This window comes from Hippopotamus amphibius, chromosome 8, assembly GCF_030028045.1.
Source record: "Hippopotamus amphibius kiboko isolate mHipAmp2 chromosome 8, mHipAmp2.hap2, whole genome shotgun sequence".
Classification (NCBI taxonomy): domain Eukaryota; kingdom Metazoa; phylum Chordata; class Mammalia; order Artiodactyla; family Hippopotamidae; genus Hippopotamus; species Hippopotamus amphibius.
Genome location: NC_080193.1, coordinates 4,734,407 through 4,756,826, shown reverse-complemented (window position 1 = coordinate 4,756,826; position 22,420 = coordinate 4,734,407). Strand labels below are relative to the sequence as shown.

Genomic DNA, 22,420 nt, shown 5'->3' with positions numbered 1-22,420 from the left:
TCTCCAGGCATCGTTCTGCTGCGTTACGTCCCTAAAGGATTGATAAACCAAAGGCACCCTCTGGGTTTTCCCAGGCAGGTTTCTCCCTAGAGCAGGTAAAGTAGCTGATACCAAATTGGATTCGTTCATCGCGGTGGACTCGGCCCTTCATCCCACCTCTGTTTAGGGATAAGTGTGTGGACAGCTCTCTCGCCATGCACATCACCAGATGGCATTTGGGTGCAAGCTGTCAACGAGCAAGACGGCAGAATAGGCTTAATCTGGCCAGTTTACAGCAGCCATCCTCCTTCAGCCGCCCTGCCCCCTCAGCTTCGATTTGGGAGGGGACTGTTGATCACACCCCAAACCAGAGATTATGTTGGAATTTCCTGCTGCTGAATTTGGCTGTCACCTTCCTGCTCCTGGTGGAGCATCTGCATGTCCTTTTGTATCGGCGCCCTCCCCCACTCCTTCGTTCTCGATATGTAGTGGCGGAGAGGAAGTGTAACATGATTTTAGGGCTTGCATTTCAATTCCACTGAATTTTTATGGGACAAGCAGAGTCTTAGTGCCTGGAGTTATTAGGCTAGTATCTAAAATGGGTTCAGCGTTGTGGGTCTTTTTGTTTACAATGAATTAGGTGCCTCCCCCCACCCCTACCCCGTTCCTCCCGTCTCCCCTGAGGATGAGTGGGTTGAGGCAAGGCCCCCAGAGACTAGTTGGAGGAGTCCTAGCGCTCTGATTAGTTTTGTTCTCCCAGCTTAATTGTGGAGCTGCTTCTCTCGCGCGCGTCATTGGTAGCCAAAGTGGCTCTGTGTCCTGCCCACCCCCACGCCACCCCCTTTTGCTTTAGAAACAAGAGTATCACAGTGAGGCCTTGTGAATCCATTTTCTCTATGTGCTGATGAAAGTGTAATTCATTCTTAATCAAGCAGCCTTGCTGCGGGAGGCTCCGTGCCGAAATACATTTAGTTATTCTCCCTTCACTTTGGGAAGCAGTCCCCCCAAAAGGACTTTTAGAGGAGATCTGGAAGGAGGGAGCTGGCAGCCAGCCTGGGGCTGTGTTTTTCCAGCAGGGGGCGCTCCTGGGAGTGAGGCTGGAGGAGCTTCGTGGCTGGAAGCCCTCACTGCAGGGCAGGCTGGGAGGGATCTGCGAGCCTGGTGCTGGCCTCAGTGCCTCCAGGCTTGCCGTCTCTAGATACTGTGGCCCTCTTTCAGGGGCAGGCCACGTCCTCGTATCTCAGTGGGCTGCCTGAAACCCTCGCCCGTGAGTGGGAGCCCATGAGCCTGCATCTTGTACGCATGCCCAGGTTCGGGAGAGGCTGCTGGGTACCAAGTCCTTCCTAGGGTTGGGGGAGCCAGCCTCCTGTCTTTTTATTTTTATTTTTTTAATTTTTGGCCGCACCTTGAGGCATGGAGGATCTTAGTTCCCCAACCAGGGATCGAACCCCACCCCCCTGCAGTGGACGTGTGGATTCTTAACCACTGGACCACCAGGGAATTCCCAGCCTCCTGTCTTTTCAAGGAGACAGATGCATCTCCCGAATCCGAACTCGTTTATTACCTGGTGGAGGTGTCTGTTAGGTCACAGCGCACAGGGCTTAGGGTGATGTGAGAGGTCTCACCCTAGCAGGGGGCTCCCCGTCCTGCCCTGGCACGGCTGGCAGTATGATGGGGAGGTGGGCGGGGCGGGGGGTTTGGTGTGCGACTCTGCCAGGCTTGTGTCTGTCAAGGCTGGGCGGGAAGAAGGGGCCAGGCCACAGGTGGACCAGAGCCCCCAGAAGATGGAAACCACGTCGTACAGATCCGCAGCCAAGAAGAAAAGGAAGTCTGTCTCCTCCGAATGGAGTTGGATTAGTGACAGACCTGAACAGCCGGTTCAGTCAAGAGAGAACTTAATTCCTGCTGTATTAGTCACATGGCTGATTTTAATCAGATGTGAGGAGACAGCTGGAAGAGAGGAGCGGGTCAGCCCCGTGCCTGGTGGGGAAACTTCACGTTCTTTTGTCATGCTTAGGGAAGTGGTGAGAGGACTGTGGGGTGCAGGGCTCCCGGAGGAGCTGGGCATGGCTTCCAGGACTCTGCGGCCGCCCCTGTCTAGATCCAGCGGGAATTTTGGATGGTGTGGGGTGGGCGTGGCCACCAGTCATGCTCGGGCAGAGCTCTACCCACCTGTCCTCAGGAGGATTCAGAGAAGGGGGACTTGACAGGTCCCAGGATGAGGCAGCCACTGTCCACGAGGCCCTGCTTGTCTGTCCGTGTCCTGAGGCCTTTCTGCTTCACCACCTACTGAAACTTGGAGTCCACCCAGCGTGGGAGCGTGGCCGTAGAGCCATGTCCCGTGCACTTGGGGAGCCTCCTCCCCCCCCCGCCCACCGCAGTCCTGGAGGTGCTGCCCCCCGGGCAGTGGGTCTGGGGAGATGATGGGTGTGGCTGGATCACCAAAGGGGCTGCCGGGGGGTGGGTGGGCCTCGAGGCTGCCTTCGGCTTTCACCGCGCGACACCGCAGGACACGAGGCCAAGGGTAGATCGTCTCCGTGGTCCCTTTGTTGCGCTGTGCAGAGAGCCAGGAAGACGGACCGAACGCTGACTGGCTCGAACACCTTGGGTTACGAGAGGGTGGTGGGAATCCAGGACGCTTGTGAGCCGATTTCCAGGAGTGTACGAAGACCACCCGCAGGGGTGGTTCCCTTCCTGAAGGGCCAGCTCTGTGCTGTTTCCTCTAAGCCTTCCCTCTTTTAGGAACACCTCCTGCCTGAGGCTGCACAGTCAGTGTGACCGTGAGCTTTCTAGAAAGAGCAGGTGGTGAGGGAGGATTGAGGTGTGGGGCCAGGAGCGCAGCTGGCAGACCGCAAGGGGGGACCTCCCTGCCCCTGAGCTTGAGTCCCCATGTGCAGAAAGATGCCCAGGCTGCTCCCGGCAGACCCTCCTCACTGCCCGGCTCCCCGGCCTGGGCTCCAGCACAAGCACATCCTGACACCTGGGCTGAAGGATGCTGCAGGCGTGGGGCAGGCCGAGGAAGGGCTCCCGTTGTGCCAGTGGGCTCGTGCAGGGTTTTCCTCTGACGACGGGCCTCCTGTTGGAGTTGGGACCACCACCAACTGTGCAGACAGGGTTAAAGGTGGGGGCGGGGCAGCCACTGCCTGTGGCCCGAGGCGGGAGGCTCCCAGCGCCCTTGGTGTCAGCAGCCATGTCGGCCACCTCTGTCCGGTGGCTCTGCGCCTCCCTCCAACAGCCTGGCAACCACGGGACTGTCTTCTTGCTGAGGCCGTGTGTCCAGGATGCTTTCTGCTTCTGCACCTCTCCTTGGGCTGGGGTACAGCTGCTGTTCTTGCGAGATAAGAGGTCAGCATGGGCCGGGGTCCAGGGACACGTGCTGCCCACCCAGAGAGGGCTGTGCCTCCCAACAAGCACATGCTCGAGGAACTGGAGTCTGGTGCTGCCAGAGCTGCCAGAACCCTCCGCTGGCACCTCGAGGGGACAGCCAGCAGCTCCGGTAGAGGATCCAGGAATGCTTGGAGCCATTGTTGTGCAAATGGGCAGGAGGCTCTCAGAGGCCCCCACAGCCCGGGCTTCCCGCCTGTGCAAGAGGCCAGGCCTCTCGGGGGCACCTGCTCCCCCTACCTCAGAGGCCGTGAACCCTGCCTTCGGCTGCACCACTTCTAAACTGTGCTGTGCCCTGCTTCCCCCGGAGGAGCGGGTCTGGAGCTGGGGAAGGCGGGACATGATGCTGTTGGTAACACCAGCTGTAGTTTCCTCATGCACCAGGCACGGCGCTGAGCACATCACAGCGTTTCTGTCCCTCTGCACGTCGCCCTGTGCGGAGGGGGCCGCCTCCATCCCTGCTTAGCGGTGGGAACTGAGGCCAGAAGGAGTCAGTGACCCGTCCAGGGCCACCCAGCCGCTCAGATGGGCTTTGGGTCAGGCAGTCTGGCTGTGCCTATGAGTGACTTGGTGTGTGGAAGGAAGGGCTGTGGCAGGGCCCTGTCCCCTGCAGGTCCCCTGTCCCCTGAGGAGCCGGCCTGAGGTCTCCCCGGGAGCGTGGGAGGAACCCAGACGGAGACATGGGGTTTCACACCTTTTGATTCACTCTCCCCCAAGAGGATTTTTGTCCCAGTGACTCTGGCTCTCTTTCTTCCCCAGTTAACCATCCTGGCTCCTATTATCACAGAGCACATAACTCCCGGCCCTCCTCCTCTGCTTGTGTTTAGGGAGAAACCCATCCTTCTAGAGGGAGTTCCGTTTTCAGCAAAGAAATGAAAGCTCTCTCCGTTCCCGTTGGAGCTGTGCTTTCCAAAGGGCTTCTGAAATTGGTTCCACTGAAGAAAACAGCTCAGATGCCTCCCTGCATTTAGCTTGTTAGTCGGGAACTTCAAGGCCAAAAGATTTGGCAGGATTTAAAGAGCCGGCTCTCAAGCTGTCTCATTTTGAGTGCACTGATGCTGCGTGTCTTTGATGGTAAAGTGGTTGGTTTGGAGTCTTCCACCCCCGCCCTTTGGAGAGCCGAGCTCTCTTTGGATTCAGAGACTGCCAGAGGTCGAGGGAGTGGGCCAGACCATCTAGCCTGCCCCCATGGTTTAACTCCAGAGAAAAGCGGCTCAGAGAGGTCAAGGGTATCCACTGAGGCCACACAGCGAGCTAGTGACAGAGAATTAGCACCTGGGCCTTCTCAGCCCCAGGCAGAGCTCTGCACTTTCCCATGCATCTCGCCATTTCATTATCAGCATCACCTACATTTTATTCACTCAGCAAACTGAGCTCGTGCTGTGTGCAAAGCGCTAAGCTAAGTGGTTTGAGGGCATGAAAATGAACAGTACGTACTCTTGTGTCCCCTTCTCTGAAAACTCTCCTTAGCAAAGTCCCAGAGCTGGACCCGGAGCACACAGTCTCACCCACGTAGTTGATTTCAGGAGCAGAGCAGGGCACTGGGAGGATGCCCATACCAGAAGCTTCTGTTTGCAGAGATTCTGGGACGTGGCCTACTGAGTTGGGGGATTGGGGTTTGGCAGCCTGAGGGGTCGCAAACCCTAGTTAGTGCCTTATCTGCCCAGCCAAGAGCTCCACCCCCCGATCCTCCCTCTCCTTTCCGCATCTTCCCAAGCTCTTGCCACTCAGGACAGCACTCCCGGGAAGGCCTCACAGTTTCTGCCCAGAGCACCGCCCCGTGTGCCGCCTGTCTGCCTGAACCAGCCCCACCTGGAAAGGCCATTGCCTCCCAGTTTGTAGATGGAAACCCCCTCTCAGCTGCCAGGTCATGGGCAACTCTGCTTTGGGGCCACCTGGGGAACCAGGGGTGGAAAGGGCGATACAGGCCTGCCCTGCCTGAGGCCATGTCACCTTGCCCCAGCAGCGTGCCCAGGGCACGACGACCGAGACATCTGCGCTGCTGAGCTGGCCCTCGAGCCCTGGAGGAGATGAGCTCCCAGGCCAGCACCAGCACGGACAGCACCCCAAGAGGCATCGTAGAGACTCCTTTGTAGACAGGGATGTGAGAATCTATTAAAATGCCCCGGGATCTCCTGCCCTCTGTGAAAAGGCGACATTGAGGACGTTTTCCTGCTGACGTGCTTCTGCCTACCAGCCGTCCCTCCTGCCGTGTCCTCATCTGTCACCTCCTAATTTGAGTTCCTGGGCAAATCTGGAAACTTATTGGAATTGACCACCAGCTTCTTGAACATTCCCTCTCACTCCAAACCCCCTTCGAGTTTAATCAGCAAGGCAGGAGGGCATCCTGTTGTGAAAGAGCAGGAAGCCAGCGCCCCCTTTCACCTTCTTCTCTGCTTCCTTGCAGCTCACTCTGCAGAGCGCCAAGTCCCGAGTGGCCTTCTTTGAAGAGCTCTAGCAGGTGACCCGGCCACCCCAGGATCGGCCCCTTCTGCTCCTAGCACCGACGGGTTGGGCCCGACGCCTCCGGAGCCGTCCGTAGGCGGGCTGGCTGGGAGCTTCCGCGGGAGCTCTGGAGGTTTTCCCGGCTGCGCGGAGAGCCCAGCCCGCTTCATGTGCAATTGCCTTGAACTGTGACCCTGCAGAGGTTTCTCTCGTGGGGTTCTAGTTCTCCTGACCTGAGTCTTTAAATTTTTTTAAGTCGTATTTCTCTTTCCTCGTCCACTGTGGGATCCCATGCTTCCTTCGTCCAGAGCGCCCTGGGGGGCGTGTCTTACTGTCCCCCGCTGACCGTCCCAGCCTCGGCTGGGAAGTGGCTGTAGGGAGTGAGGTACACGGGCCCCCTGGAGATCAGGATGCTGGTGCTGTCCCCCCACCCCCACCCCCCAGGGTTCCAGAACATTCATCTCCTTCACTGGTGAGGAACGGGCATGGGAGGAAGCTCGGCTGCCCAAGCCCAGGCCCAGAGCAGCCTGGCGCCTGCTACACGTCATCGGAGAGCGAGCCAGGCACCCCTGAGGCTGCGCTCTGGCTGCCCGCTGGTGGGGAATGGGAGAGGCAGCTGTGCCGCGGGGAAGACCAGGCAGAAGCTGTGAGGCGGGGCTGGCTGCCAGCAGAGGGCCTGGGAGGCCAGCAGAACCGTGGAGGAGGCTGCACCTTGCGGAACACCCGCTGCCTTTCTCCTGCCCCCTCAGACCAGGGTCCAGGAGGCAGGCGGGGCCCCTCCCATCTTAGCCTCTCCCGCACGTGGCGGCCGTGGCGGTGGACGGGGCTCCCTGCCCTCTACTCAGCGCCTGGCAGCCCAGCCGTGACCGGGGTCTCCGTGGGGCTCTGAGGCCCCGACGCTGCCTCGTTCATCCGGATCATCTTTGCTCCCGGCTGTGTGCCAGCAAGGCCCTCCTCCCCATGGCGGTACCTGGGCCTCCTCGGCAGTGGCCCTCCGCCCTGTGCTTTGTGTTCTCCCCTGGGCCGTGTGGGGGAGGGGGTGCGGGTGACCCCTCTCGGTCAGCGCCCTGCACCTGCTGCCGTGCGACCCCCCCGCCGTGCCGCGCGGCGGCAGGTCACAAAGCCACTCCGCGGCCCATACACGCTTCTTGGTTTGAGGCCACTTCCCCGCCCTTTCTCCCTCCACAGCTGGTGGTGCTGCTGTGACCCACCGGGGCCGTTCACATCCCTCCGATGGGGCTGCTGTGCAGAACCAGGGATGAGTCTTAACCAGAGAAAAGTCGCTTAGTCAGTGAAGGCGTGGGAGGGCCTGGAGATTTCCCGTGGGCAGAGGTGGTCTCTGGTAATCCTAGGTGGTGCTGAGAAACTGAGAAGCTCACAGAGATCCTGCCACATTCCCTGGCCAAGCTGACCTAGTGGTGTCCCGGGCTGGCCACCACCTTCTTGGGCCACCTTGCACGGAGGAAGCCAGGCCTGTGTGTCCCCCTTAGGACGTGCAGGGCGGGACTTCGAATCTGGACACTCAGCATAAATGGCTGTGGCTGGAAGGTCCCCCTGTGCCTTCCTGTCCCTCCAAGGCCTCTTCCCCTGAGACACGGTCCCGGCAGGGGTCCTCTGGCCTTTGTAACATAAGGTCTGACGGTTGTGAGGCTGTGTCCTCAGCCTCACCACCGATCCCTGACCTGCAGATTTAGTTTGTAACTGTGGCTTTGGGCACAGAGCATGGTGGTCATTTATAAAAATGTTGTCGGGCTTTGTTTTTCTTATTATTTAACTGCTGTGTGTATGTCTGAAGTCTGGGAAATGCCAAGCCCTGTGGCCACAGGGGAGCCGGCTGGCATCTGAGCTGTGCGGGGAGCAGACGGCAGAGCCCGGCTCCATGGCAGCTCTCCTTAGGGGCAAGAGCTGGAAGGTACCTCCCAGAGACGAACAGATAGGATGGTGGCCCTCAGAAAGGTCTAGAGCCCCAGTGGAAGGAGTGAAAGAGGAGCTTGGTTTTCAGGGTGTGTGCCCACAGCTGAGGTGATGTGTGAAGAGTTAGTGAACAAGTTTAGGGCTTATCAAATGAGGAAACCCCTGATCTCCATTGAGAGCAGGGCCCTGCAGGAATTGTTTCATCAGAAGCATTCCTGATGGTCCTTGGGCAGAAGCATGGTGCTGGTGACACTCGGCGAGGCTGCGCTGGCGGCCCCTGGCAGGTCCACATGGGCCACCTCGTTGATCCAATCGTGGCCCCACCTCAGCCTCAGCGGCTCTGCCCTGTGCGGTGTGCACAGTTAGTCGCTGCTGGACGGCACCCCGTGGCTTTATATAACACTTCCTGAGTGACTGTGTCTGTAGTCTTGGGGACAGGTTTCTCTCTCCCTCTCTTTTCTCTTTCAAATCAAAAGAGCAAGTCCTGAGGCTGGAAATCGGCGATGGTGACTAAGCTTCGCCCACTGACAGCACTGGGGCCCGTCGGCCCCTGGAGAGGGCAGTCTTGGTGGGAGATGGCCTCTCCCAGCCGCCCCCGGGGCCAGGCCAGCCTCTCTGGACTTCCAGGAAAGCTCCATCCATCAGTTTTCAAAGATGTCAAACCACCCTTCTTCCTGTGGGGCCTCCTGTCAGGGCCAGACCAGGGAAGGCCATTTTCTATTCTGGGGGATTGTTGTAATTTAAGTGATTGTTTTAATAAAAATTCTAAGCTGTAAAAAGTTCATCTTGGGCCTCCTCAGTTTTCTTGTTGCTCCGATCATTGACGTGGCAAGACTGGGGCCGAGAGGTGTGGGCTCCCTGATGTCCGGGGCCTCAGCTCCAGCCCCACGTCATCGTTGGTCGTGAAAGGGTCCCCTTTTCCGGGCTGATGACTGCACCCCGGACTGCCTTCACCCAGGCTCCCCCCACGTGCTTCCCATGGGGCAGGCCCTGCACTCTGTCCCAGTCGCTCCGTGTCCTCCCTGCACCCCTCGCCTGACCTCAGTTCCAGGCCTGAAAACCAGGGCGCCAGACTGGATGGACTCTCTGCTTCCGGGTTCCCCATTCCAGGCTCTGGGAGAGAGGGGGTGGGTGGCTTGCAGAGCCCGTTGGGGCCCAGGCACAGCCTGTAAGACAGATGAGTCCCTGCTGTGGTCCCAGGGCCACATGCCATTCACATTTGGAGTTGGGAACTACTGCTGCAGGGCTTAGGGGTTTTTTTCGCTTGTTTCTGATTTTTCAGTCAACAAAAGTCCTTTATTAAGACCAAAACTACTTTAGGATAATTCTATCCCAAATCACACAGCCTAAAACAGAGATTCCGGTGGCACAGTGTGTTCTCAGGACCTCTGAGGGAGCCACAGTGCTGCATGTCAGAGTACACAGAACTTTCCTTCCAAGAGTTTGAGTTACTAAGACCAGCTTTTTATGTATTTTGGAAAGATATGTATAAAGTTGTAAAACTAGAGAGTTATGAAGTTTTTAAACAATGTTCTGTTAGTTTTAAATTATAGAATTAGTAATTCAACTATTTTTTGTTCGATAAGTAATATGAAACTGCTCCTTTTTTCTTTTAATCAAAGTATAGTTGATTTACAGTGTTGTGTTAGTTTCATGTGTGCAGAAACAGCTGCATTTCTTAAATGTAGGTTATGTTATTTTCAGTGATTGGAAATGGTTTGATTTCCTACATAGTCCACACTAGAAAAAGGACTTTATAAATACTGGTTATTTGAAGCCGTCCAGACAATATTTTTACCTGGCTTTTTTTTTTTTAAGCCAATCCCTGACCCCCAAAAGACAGTAATATGCTCTCAGAGATCCCGAGTTCTTCATTCAATGGTGTTAGGATTAATAATACTGATATTTTGGTATTGGGGAGGCCGGTTGAATTCTCCTCTGCTTTTTTATGTTTGTTTTTAGTTTGTTTTGACCGTGCTCTAAACCCAAAGCTGCCAGCCGGACCTGGGTGTTTAATTATGGCATTTGCAGCCCGGCCCCACGGGGTCCCTGAGTGGCTCCTCCTGGCGTCCCTGCCAGCACATCATCCTTTTCTGTGGTCCTTGCCTGAGCTGAGCGCCTGGCAGCCGTCCCCAGGGCTGCGCACCCCAGAAGCCTTCGCTTTGGAGGAATGGGTCAGGAGCCACCCACGTGTAACGACGAGTTGGCAGCCGGGCTCTGGGGGAAAAGGTACTGGTGAGACGATTGCTGCAACCGTGTCTAATTCAATTTCTTGCACGTCTGGGGAAGAGAAAGTCGAGCCGTCCGCGGGTACTCTGTCTCCCTCTCAGACAGCCCAGGCAGCAGAGAGAGGCCAAGGGCTTCTCTCCCGTCCCGAGCCGCGGCGGGGCTCCCTGGCAACCTGTCGTTACTGCATTACGGCAGGATGCTGCGGCCGCAGTCCCGGCGCTGGTACGGAGTCCAGAGCTCGCTTACAAGGAGACAGCTCAGGGCCATTCAGCACCCGCCAGGACCTGAGCTGACTCAGAGGAACCCCCACAGTGTCCCCTCCCGGTTCCCACTTGATGCCCATTTCCCACTGGGGTAGTAGCCCCAGAATAGCACCTGGCATGTTGCCTCTGAGTCAAAGAAATCAAGACATCTCCTGGAGAGGTCCGCAGCCAGAGCTACGCTCTCCCTCTGTGCCTCCTGGCTCCCACTCTGTAACATAGGTTGGCAATGACACCTCTGGGTACCTCTGAGTTGTTGTCAGGATAACATGAAGAACAGACACAAAAAACACTCAGATTCCTAAGGAAAAAGAGATGAGGCTGTGTAGCAGTACCACCGTTATTTACGAGTAGTAGAAGCAGTACACACGGAGAAACGTGAAATATTTCCTTTACACCCAGCCATGCGGAGGGCTAAGGAAACCGCAGAGCTGAGGGGCTCAGGGCTCCCGACTTGGAACTCAGAAAGACCTGGGTTCAGCCACTTAGCAGCCATGTGATCTAGGCAAGTTACCAAAGTTTTGGGCACTGCTGTTTCCTCATCTAAAAGGGGAGTTTTATATGGTTTTGTGGGGATTGCTCTTGCCTGGGAAGCTCTAAGCCTGGTGCCTCTCGGGAAAGGTGACTTTCTCCGGGTGCTTCCTTTGGGGGGTGGGGGGAGGGGTTTGGTTAGAGGAGGAAGCAGAGAAAAGAGCAAGTGGTGACCCAGAGGAAGCCCCAGCTCAAGCGGGACCAGGCCCACCTGTGGCCCCCACATGGGCCCCATCCCTCCACCTGCACCAGGAACTTAATGATCTGCATCTGGCCTGTTTGTCCTCACTGTGTTTGCCCAATGCCAGCTGCAAAGCCTGGGAGATGATAGATAACTCAGGCTGGGGCTGCCTGGAGAGGATGTTCTGGCTTTGTCACATTAATACCTGCTGCTCAGGTCAATAATTTACTGGAGGCTCAGGGTGGGAGAGCGGCTGGGTGGGCAGCCCTCAGCCCTGCACCTGGAGCAGCTCCCTGAGTCCATGGGCACCTGGACCACAAAAACCCACTGCAGACGCCAGGGTGGGGGGGTGCCGACGGGCACAGTGGTGACCTAATTTTCTCTTATCAGGCATGAGGAAGACGTCCCCGTGGAATCTTGCCCATTTTCAATATAAATAATGTAATTCCCCTGCCTGCCTGCTCAGGGAGGAAGGGGTAGCCTTTGATCTGAAGGAATTAAGTCCGTAAACTAAAGCAAAGAAGACTGCGGAGGTGTCTCCTTGTAGGCACCTGCAGTGCCATTTACCCCGAGAGAGGAGTTAAATCCAGAAGAGGGAAGTGGGACCAGTGGGGACAGCCTCTCTCCCGCCCACCCTCTCCACCCTCCCTAGCAACAGCCCAACTTGGCCCTGCAGAGCTTCCCGTGGAGGGTGATTCTGAGGGAAATGTGTGTGCAGAACGGGAACGGTCTGGGGCTGTCTGGGCTGGAGAAGGGCTCCCCCCATGGGAGGAAAGGGCCCGGGGCTGGCAGAGCCACCCTGACTGACTGTCCCACCTTGTCCTGTCGGAGTCCAGCCTGCGCTTCAGGAGAGCACCTCGCTGCTTCCAGCCATGTGGCCTCGAGAAGGTCCATTCCACCCTTGTCCTCGGCTGTAGGTCAGGTCTGGACGAGAGGAACCCAGGCTCCTTCCAGTTCCAGCCATTTACTAATGTCATGTTTCTAAAAGAATTCCTCAGGCTGGTCTGTTTCATCTGAAACAGCAAAAAAAAAAAAAAGACCCAGGATCCCACAGGGGCAGCCGCGGCGCAGCTGGTCTTGAACCAGGCACCCTGCAGGGCCAGCCAGCCTCACCCCATCCTCGCTCCCAGCCCCCGTGTCCTCTGGCACAAACTGGGGAATGGCAGCTCTGGTGCCAGCCCCTGAGTGAACGTGAAGGGCCGTGGGCACCCGTGCAGGGGCCTGGCACCGCCACCTGGGCTCTCCCGCCATCTCCTCCCCAGCAGTGGGTCCAGCTCCTGACAGCCCAGGTGGTGGCTGGGGTGGCTGAGTGCACGTTGGCCAGGGCTGCTGCGACAGGTGCTCTGCCCTAAAACCCCTGGGGACCCCCTTCTTTGCCCACGCCTGCATCCCTCCCCCAGCCTTCCGCTCCCAGCCATGTTCCTGAGGCAGAATCTATTAAGTCCTTCATATTAGCCGGCAAAGGGGGAAACAACCCTCTTTCATCTTAACTGGAGTGAATTTGCATTAACACCTGGGGAGTTCTGTTTGCCTTGAGAAAGCACATTGCTATTCTGAGCTGCACACGCTGAGAGTTCGTCTCAGTATCCTATTCTTTTATTAATACAGCTTTTCTCACCCCCCCGCTTCCCCATGGAAAGGGGAGAGCGACTGGGGATGCCAGGGCTCCCTGCCCCACGTAAGAAGGTCCCCAGAAACGCCAAGAAGGGGGAGCAGGAGTAGCTCTCAGGTGGAGTGGGCGAGTCCCCTACAAGGTACACTGGTGAGCTGCACCGCCCACCAGGAGGCCATCAGGCTCGAGGGGCGGCCCCCCCACCAACGCCCCCATTTGCCAAGCTCTGCTGTGACCAGTTCGTACTGGGTGTCGGGTGGAGAGGCCCATCAAGGCAGCGATCAGGGAGCCGGGGCCCCACCCCGAGGTGCTCCTTAGGTGGGGACGGGGTCAAGGAGATGTGGCTAGCTCAGGGGTGGCTCCCGCGGGGCGGAGGGGCCCCAGCGGTGACGAGGACGTGGAGGTCACAGAGTTACAGGTGGGTCTGACCCTCTAGCTGCAGAACCAGCATCTGTCCTGTCATGGATGCAACTTCCGAGTGTCCACACCCAGGAAATGTGGGGTCTAGGATGGGGGTGGTTGGGCAGATCTAGGTTGTGAGGTCTCAGACCTGGAGATGGCAGATCTAGAAGGAGAGAAAAGAGAGGAGGGCGGGGGAGGGAAGGGTGCACAGGGACACCCCCCTCGGCCCCTCTTGCCTTCCAGTCCTCCAGGAGGCCCAGCTCCTTCCCCCAGTTCAAACCTGGAAAGGACACGCACCCCCTCTGGCTCCCATGGGCCGGGAAGCTGATGGAGGCTGAGTCCCGTGGTGAGCAGTGGAAAAGCAACATCCCCCTCAGGCCACCCCCACTGCATCTCCCACCTCCTGGCCATCCCAGGTGATGGGGAGGGGAGGAAGATGTGGGGCAGACAGGGCGAGGTGGGGGGGCCGGGCCCCATCCCCTCTGGGGCGGGGAGCAGGGCAGAGACAGTGTCCCACGAGGACTGGGGGTGGAACCGCAGGGCTGGGAGGGGCCAGTCCTGCTCAGAGGAGAGGGCTTGGTCTCTTGAGGCCCACATTCCTCTTCCGCAGGATGGATTCAGTTCCCGGCCAACCGCAGGGTCATCGCAGATACCAGGTTCTGAGCCAGCACCTGCCACAGCGAGCGTTTATTAAACGAGGCCTGCCACTGTGTGGTTATAGCTCTTCACTATTAGCTGGTCCTGACGCAGGTATCAGAGGAGACAGCTCAGGGCAGCAGGAGCTGTTGTGAGCAGGGCAGTGTTCTCCCACAGCTCTGCTCCCGCTCCTGTGCCCTGGGCAGCCGTGCCCCTCTCCAGACCACCCCGAACCGCACCACCACCACCACCCCCCAATGAAGAGAGGGGTAAGATGTGACCAGCCACAGAGAACCCTCCCTGCCCTGAAGCTGGGGCCCTCGTGGGCTGACAGCAGGAGAGGGCAGATCGTTGCAAATATCCCCGCGTGGTTGACAGCTGCAGCTGCCTGGGCACAGCCCTCAGGACTTGGAGGGAGCCTGGAGGGTCTGAGAGCCCTGGGCCAGCATCCGCATTCCACGGGCACCCCTGGCCCCTTCGGTAGACTGCCCACCCCCACCCGAGACTGGGTCCATGCCAGGTGCCATAGCTACTCTCTCCAGTGACATTTACCAGCTGGGAAGTGGCCACCGAGACGTGAAATCGGTGCCGGCCTGGGGCTAGCCCACTTCATCAGAGTCGGCTCTGCTCCGCTGGGTAGGTCGGCACAGGCCAAGCACAGCATTGCCCCCCCCCGCCCCCCAGCTCCTCCTGGCCAGTCCAGCCCCACGGCTTGGCTCAGGGGAGCAGGCCTGGCCCCCACCCCAGCATCAACCCCATCTGCTCTGTCCAGGCCTCAAGGAGGATGAGATTTACAGCAACAGTGACACGTGTTGGCCCCGGCACACCTGGTCTGTCTCTAACACACAGACATCCCCATGTTCACCACCCTACACACCAGGCCTAGCTGGTGGCAGTGACTCCCAAGGTCTTGGCTGCACCTTGAGGCCCCATGAGGGCCCTGTGCTGTCACCATCGCTCCCCTGCGGGACGGGAGGAGAGTGAGGCCTAGAGAGGCCATGTGACTTCTCAGAGCTGGGGTATGAACCCCATCCTACCTCCTCCTGGGCTGTTCTTCTCCTCAGCACCCACCCCCTCGAGGAGCTCAGCAGTGAGGACAAACCCAGGGGCAAGAAATGTGTGGGAGGGGCTGTCAGGGTGCATAGGGTTCATTCACGAGACCCCCACCGGCCAGCTTCTGCTTGAGCCTGTCCCTGGGCAGCGGTGTGGCCCTGGCCACGTGGAATGAGCACGGTTATGGGGTGCAGATGTGGGTGCCTCCCTCCTCCTCCTCCCAGCTGCGGGGCCCCCCGGAAAGTCAGGTCACTCCTTTGAGCTCCAGTTTTTGAAGCTGGAAAACGGGGTCACCGATGTCTGCCTTGGATGACTAAATGAGAACGCACTTTAAGTGCAGACTGTGCCTGGCACAGAGGGCACCATTGCTGCCAGGCAGCACACACCGTGGCGGGATGCCGTCTGCCACACTCCCAGTCTCTAGCGCGATGGGTGCAAAACCCAGTCCTGTAACTTCCAGGGTGCGTGGGGCAAGCACGCGGCCAAAGACTTCCTGTCTGATGCCCCGGTGCCCAGCACAGAGCCTGGCCCAGGGTGGGGGCTCAGTCCTGTGGGTGCTCAGTACTTAACTGCTGGGTGAACAGATGAGTCTCAGGCCCCCCCTCCGTGGAACGAGGATCTCTCTGCCCGAGGATCTCTCCCCGCTCCCTAGGCCATTGTGCAATTCAGGTGAAATGATGGCTCAGAAAGCATTTGTTTTGATAAAATGCTGAGGAGGAGGAGGAGGGAGGCGGTGACTTCCCAGCAAACCAGGTGGGGGCTGGGAGAGTCCAGGCCACGATGTCCCCCTGGCCAGCTGGTCGGGTCAGCAGAGCTGTACTTACCGTGGGGCCTGGTCATCACTCAGCCACCCCCACCCCCAGCCCTTCTGGCCCAGAGAAGCATCCGTCAACATCTCCTGCCCCTGACGGCCCAGGCAATTAGCCAGTCCTGCCTGAATCCAATGGCCCTGCCACTCAAAGCCACCACCGCTGCTTCCCCTCCTCCACCAGGGGCCGGGCCGGGCCGGGTTGTGGGGGGGGGGGGGCGGGGGAGGGAATGCATGAGGCAGGAACGGTGCCTCATCTGTGAATTCTCTCCTTTTCTGGGTGAGGGGGGCACTGCTGTGTCTCCATTTTACAGATGAGGACATTGGCTCTCAGAGCTCAGAGACTTGCCCAAGGTCACCCAAGTGAGGCCCAGAGCTGTCACTCAAACACAGATTGGTCTGGTGCCAGGGTCCCCACTTTTTACTTCTGCAGACCTCCTTCAGGTTCCAGCCCCACAGAGTCCGGCAGAGGGGCTGCTGCCTGCTCACCCCATCCCAGTATCCCAGGGCCAGCATGATCGATGGGGGTCCCGTGGGGAGCAGGTGTGACACGCCCACACACCCGTGGACCTACCACTGGGTGATGGATGTCTTCCTCCTGTGCCCTCCCCAGGGGCCCGGCTCCATCTGGTCAGGCGCCGCGCCAGCCTGATGGATGGGCCACCCGCCTGGCCACCCTTGCTGCGGCCGCCACCCGCATCCTCACAGCTGTGCTCCAGGGTCAGGAGGGCAGTTCTGCAGCCCTTCATTCAGTCATTCAACAAACACATGTTTATCAAGGGCCCACTATGTGCTGGAACACACAGCAGGCGAGACAGATTAGGAAACCAGCTGTCAGCTGCCACTGTGACAAGTGTGGTCATGGGGCAAATAGAGGGCAGTTGTGAAAGCCAGAGGAGGCCTCTGACCGAGGGACCAGGGTGATGGGTCTGAATGGGGCAGAGGGAGCAGCTTGTACAAAGGGCCAGAAGTGAGGAAGACAAGGGATGGTCACGCAGCTGCGACAGGTTCAGGATGACTGAGGCCTGGAAAAGGGACAAGGTGGGGGTCAGAGAGGCTGGGGAGTGGGACGAGGCCAGCTTGGGCTCGCCTCTGGGTGAGGGGGAGCCGGAGCCAGGTTGGTGCTTCTAGAAGATCCTGCTGCTGCCTGGGGAGGGCGACCTGCTGAGGGTCTGCAGAAATTCTAGAGCAGAAGCAGGCCCTGGCAGGTGGCACTGAAGGGGCAGCAAAGGGGAGGGAGTGAAAGACGCTGGAGCTGACAGTGCTCAGAGGTGATTGTGTCAGCCCCACTTTATAGATGAGGGAACCAAGCCTTGGAGACGGGGCAGGACTTGCCCAAGGTCACACAGAGAGGGAGAGGCAGAGCTGGGCTGGGGGTGACATTGTGTGGGAGCCACTGGCCCCTTGAACCCTGGCATCCGGGCCTCGACCCCCACCTCAGCCTGGCTGGGCGAGGCAGTCCTAGGGGAGCCCCCACAGGCCCGGGCACTGCCTCAGTCAGGGAGGCAGCCGTCCCCTTCGTGCTGCCACGGACAGGAGCCAGGCAAGAAATATCACATCATTAAAATGACAAATCCCTTCACTAACTGAACTGGAAGGCCTGCCTCCCTGCCTCAGATCCCTCAGCCCCCTCCTCCCCCTCCTCGGGCTCAGCACCCCTCCCAGACCAGCAGGAGAGCCTGGCGGGACCACTGCCTCGCCCCTGAGATGACCTTGGGTCTCCAGCCCTCCAGCAGGGACCCGGGAGAGGGGGGCTCTCCATTCTCCAGGTGGGGAAACTGAGGCTCAGAGAGGGGACGAGGCCCTCCAGTGGGGGCTCCCTCCTCTGCAAGGGTCCCGGCCATTAGTCCCCTTCCCCCAACCCTGACTTAGCAGTAGGGGCTTCCCGGGCGACCTCAAAGGCCACATTCAACCCTGGGGTTCCGCTCCGAAGAATGAGTCCAGAGTAAACCTCACCCTCCAGAATGCTGCCGCGATTGCTGCAGAGGCCTTCCCGTCTCTCACCTTGGGGCGGGGCCGGGGAGGCACTTTCTTGTCTGAGCCCCACCTTGTGAGGAGGACGGGGCAGGGGAGGTTGTGCTGGATTTACAGGCAGGAACCCTGGGGGCTTTAGGCAGGCTGCTGCCCTCAGTTTCCCCACTTGACAACAGTTCCTTTGGACCGAAGCGGAGGTCGAATTGTACAGGGCCTGGCGGGTGCTGAGTGGCACCCGTCTCTCGCCACACCCGCCGGTGCATACGCCCACATCTCGTCCACACCTGCATGTTCAGAGAGGCCCACGTGCTCAGAGAGGCACCGCGCACACACCCAGATGCGTGGGATGTGGGTCCCAGCCCTGGGTTCTAGGGGCCCAGGTGCTCAGACCCCTGCACGGGCCTATCCACCCTGGCACACATGTGGCCACGGACGCGCACGTGCACGCCCACACCCCTCACGCGTCCACCACACCCGTCCACGTACATCTGCGTCACGGGCCCACAGCCGTCGGGAGCCCCACGTGGGGTCCCGGCTCCTCCGGGGAGCGGGGCGGGTGAGCAGATGCCGGGAGACGCCGCCCGGCCCCACAGGCAGCCTGGTTCCCAGAATGACCGCCCCACGCCCCAGCCCTCCTCCAGGCCCAGCCAGCAAGGACACACCGTCCGTCCGCCCAGTGTCCTGGTCTCCTTGGACGCAGACAGATTCCATGGAGGCGTCTGGCGCATCCTGACGCGGCCGCAGCAACTGCACCAGCCCTCCCGGCCCCCTTCCCTGCATCCGGCGCTGTCCTGCCCGTCCTTCCCCACCTGCTGGGCAGCGGCACCAGCCCCTCGCGCCCCACCCTCCCGGGGGGGAGCGGTGACTTCTTTCAGGAATCGCCATGAGGGGTCTCCCAAGCCCTCCCACCTGACCTTGGACAGGTCCTGCCTCCCTCAAGACCTCAGTTTTCCCATCTGAAAAATTGGAGGGAGGTTGAACTAGGAATTTGCCAAGGTCTTGTCCATCTCCGGCTGCGCAGGTCTCCCGAAGGCCAGGAGAGGGGAGGTGGGGGAGGGGTCGGGGAGGGATACAGGGAGGAGGAAGCAGATTTCAGGGACAGCCCCTCCCTGGCCCAGCACCAGGCCTAACGGGGGTGGGGGGTGGGCCTTGCCGCGCACCTGGGTCTGGGGGCCACGCGCGGTGAGCATTCTCTCAGGTGATGTTCCCTGCCACCTCCCAGTGGGTGCTTCATTGCCACTTTACAGACGAGGAAACTGAGGCCTGGAGAGATGCCACGAGGAGCCAGGAGTCCCCCCAGCTCCCCACACGTCCCCCCGCCGAGGGCCACCGTGTGGGAGCCAAGCCCGAGACAACGCCCTCCGCACTCCCTGTCCTGCCCGTGGTCAGGGAGGCGGCGTTCCGGGAAGGGCTTTCTCCCGAGCCAGGCGCCTCCCCACTCCCTGCTCTGCTCCTGGCTCTGAGCCCACCCCTGGGCACTGCCCATCCATCTGCCGCCGCTTCCTGGCAGGTCCAGTGGGCCATACGTCACCCGATGAAGCCGGAGGCAGCCTGGCCAGGCAGGTGGGCCGGCGCTCACCCGGGCGGGACCCGCCCGGGTGCTGACAGTGGGCGTTCAGGCACTGACTCCTGCTGTGAACAGGGATCTGGGGCAGCAGAGGAGGGACCTCCCTGGAGTCCCAAAGCCCACCCCGGAGGCAGCCACTTCCTGTGGTGGGAGCACACGAAGGAGGCCGTCAGAGGCCACGGGGTGACCCGAAGGGCGGTGTGGGTCGGGCTGATGGCCATGCACGTAGAGGGCACTGAGGTGGAGCACTCGGCAAGAGGACAGAGATTTTTATCTCCCCAGCCCCCACGTGCCAAGTAATTTGCTGACGTAGGTCACTGGGGCGTTGTCCCCTTATGGAGCAATGCTGGGGGGTGGGGGGGCAGAGGGAAGGCTCCCAGTCGGGGGGGGTCTCAGTCACCACCCCACCCCACCCCGCGTCAGCCTCCTGCCCCCCTCAGCCTGCACGCATCCTGCCCACAACCTGCCCTCCCCTCCCAGGGCTGCCTCTGTAGGGAGCCTCCAACTCTGCAGTCATTCATTCATTCACATATGCATTCACTCATTCAGCAACTGTGTGTGAGCACCTGCTCTGTGTCACAACACTAGGGATGCAGCGGTGAACAAAATCCAGCCACAGGCAAGAGAAGAAAGTCCACAGAGTGCTGTGTTGTGGTGAATGCAAGCCAGGATAAGAAAGCAGGGCAGTGGGAGAACAGGTGTGGTTTGCCTTTTGGTGTTTTGTTTTTTTTAAGCAAGGCTGTGGCCAAGGAAAGCCCATCAGGAAGGTGACTTTTGAGTAAAGACCTGAAGGAGTGAGCAATGAAGTTGACCAGGGGGAGAGCATCTCTGGCAGACAACACAGCAAGTGCAAAGGCCCTGGGGCAGGAGTGTGCCCGGCACTCTGCCAGGTGAGGCAGCTGGCGCAGGTGAGCAAGGGGAAGAGTTGAGGACAGAGAGGTGAGGAGAGACATATGCTGGGCTCCCTGTGACTTTGGCACTCCCTTGGAAGAAGGTGGATGCCGTTGAAAGGCTGTGAGGGGACCATGCCTAGATGAGGAAAGTGACCTGTGGTAGTTTAGGGGACCAATGGGAGGGGCATTTGACAGAGGCCCTCTGTCCATGGTCTATCTGTCCTCCCTTCCTCCCTTTTCTTTTTTCTTTTCCTTTCCTTCATTAATTAATCCAGCAAATGTTTATTGAGTGCCAGAAATCGTTGCAGCCTCTTATGAACTCAATCCAAAGGACACTCCACCCTGCCCCCCACAGCAAGGCACCTCACCGTGTCTGCCCTGCATGCCTGGGGTGGGGTGGACGCCCCCTCAATCCCTCTCCATGCTCTGGATGTCAGCCCACGTGCCCCTCACACAGGTGCAGAATGGCAGCGGTGTGTGTGCAGAAAAGCCACCAAATGCTGGTGTCCAGGGCTGGTGGGTCTTAAATACACATGAGGCTAGTGTGGAGCCCACAAGGCTGTCCCCTCCCCTCCCTGGGCCTCAGTTTCCCCATCTGAGAACTGAGCAGGGAGAGAGGACCTAAGACCTCTTTCTGATTCCCCAGAGCCTTGAGAGCACAGGGAGGGGCTGGGCTTGAGGGAGCCGCTCTACCCCATTCTATAGGGAACCAAACTTTGAGCTTATAAGTCCCCTCATGCTGTTCTCACCAAGGCCTCCTCCTCTCCTCTCCTCTCGACACAATGGAATCCCAGGTCTGAGAGGGGTACGTGTAGGCCCTGGCTGCCCCCACCCCACTCAGCTGCCCCAGGAGCCCTGCCTGGAAGGAGCAGCAGAAGAGCAGCAGGTCCCAGGGGTGACCCAGCCCCAGCCAGGAAAGGGCCCCCCCCACCTGCCGTTCCCTGCCCCCAGCCCTGCATGGCCCCCCAGTTCACCCCGGCCCCCCAGAGCTCCTCTAATTACATAGCCATAAAGCACAAATCTCTAACGATCCAATTAGTAACGCCATTACCGCTCTGTCCAGGATTAAAATTACCAATTAAACTGCTGTCGATTTTATCATCACTTAGGCTCGACATGACCGGGGCACTTTGGGCCACAGAGGCCCATTAGGGGCCCTTGAGCAGGGGGGCCGGCCGGGGCCAGGGCTGCAGGTCTAACGCGACAGCTCAGAAGGGAGTCCTTCTACCCACCAGCCCAGGCATCCTGGTGCCCTGCCCCTGCCCCGTCCCCCAACATCGGGGACTCCGAAAGATCATAGCCCAGTTCCCTAAGGAACCAGAAGCGGCCAGGGGAGGAGGGACTTCTGCAAAACCAGCCTTTCCCTGGGCAGCACCTCCAGTCTGGGCCTACCTCACGTTCCCCTTGTCAAATTCACCCTGTCACGGCCATGTTTCAGTGCCTGAGTCCCAGGACGAGGAGCCATAAGCACTAATCTGAAAACCTGGCGCCCACATTCCCTGCCCCGTCTCTCTGCTGCCACAGTGCCCTCTGCCCACAGCCTCGAGGTGCCATCCTTACACAATGTCCCCACTGTGGCGGGCACCATTCTGAGGAGCTACTCACAGATCAGCGCCGTCCCTCTTCCAGGTGACAAGCAGATGCTCCTTTGGGGGGGCCCTCAGTGCCTTGTCTCAGCACAGGGGAGATCTTGGAGCACAAAGCCAGATCCCAGGGAACAGGCAAGAGCGGACCCTGCCTGGGGGTGGGGGAGTGAGCGCCCCGTCCCTGGAGGTGTGCAAACACAGGCTGCACCCAGGCCGCACGGTGGCAGATGGAGGCAGCAGCTCACACGGGGAGAAGGGTAAATATTGGGCTGGATGATTGAAGCCAGGTAAATAATTTGGTTCTCCTGAGAAAGAATCTGAGATGTCAGGATCTGAGAACCCCCGTGGGAGAGCCAGAGGGTTCAGTCCTCTGATCTCCAGCCCTTGCCCTAGTGGTGCTTCCACAACAGGAGAGGAGCAGGGGCAGGGAGGAGGTGGTGGGAGGGGCCTGGGCAGCTGGAGACGGGAAGGCAGGCACCAGCCTGAGAACTCAGACCAGGGGGTGTGCTGAAGGCTGCCGGTCCCCAGCATTGCAAGGATCCCTGCCAGTCCCCAGCATTGCAGGGACCCCTCTGAGACACCACCAGAGCAGTGACAGCGGGCATTTGTGCTCTGCCCTGTTCCCCAGGCTCCGTGCCCTCCCTGCCATCCTCCTCCTGTGCTCGTCCTGAGAAACAGGTACCCTTATTTCCAGGTGAGGCACCAAGACTCCAAGGTCCAGCAGCTTGCCCGAGGTCAGGCTGTTTCCCTCTCGGGTCTGATCCCAGAGGACATGTCCTGCCCCCTTGGCGGGGGCAGGGTGTGCCAGGTGGGGCCGCAGAGCCCACCTGCAGGGTCTGCACCTTTCAGCACCTGTGCAGCCCCTTGTTTAATGGAAGTTTACGTACAAGCTCTTTATGTCACACAGAGAAATGTGGAGAGGAGAGACAGGATTTGCCCCGCTCCAGAGGTGGCCAGACCCTGCAA

At 59.4% G+C, this 22,420-nt stretch overlaps 1 protein-coding gene across 2 annotated transcripts in view; it reads left to right on the top strand.

Moving 5' to 3' along the window:
- The window catches only part of NF2 (NF2, moesin-ezrin-radixin like (MERLIN) tumor suppressor), a 64,721-nt gene extending 56,217 nt beyond the window's left edge, over window positions 1-8,504 (top strand). For both annotated transcript variants that reach the window (XM_057744445.1, XM_057744446.1), the window contains one exon: window positions 5,771-8,504. In XM_057744445.1, the coding sequence (XP_057600428.1) occupies window positions 5,771-5,821 (51 nt within the window). In that variant the 3' untranslated portion in view covers window positions 5,822-8,504. The remainder of the gene's footprint in view (window positions 1-5,770) is intronic.
- The last annotated feature ends 13,916 nt before the right edge of the window (window positions 8,505-22,420 follow it).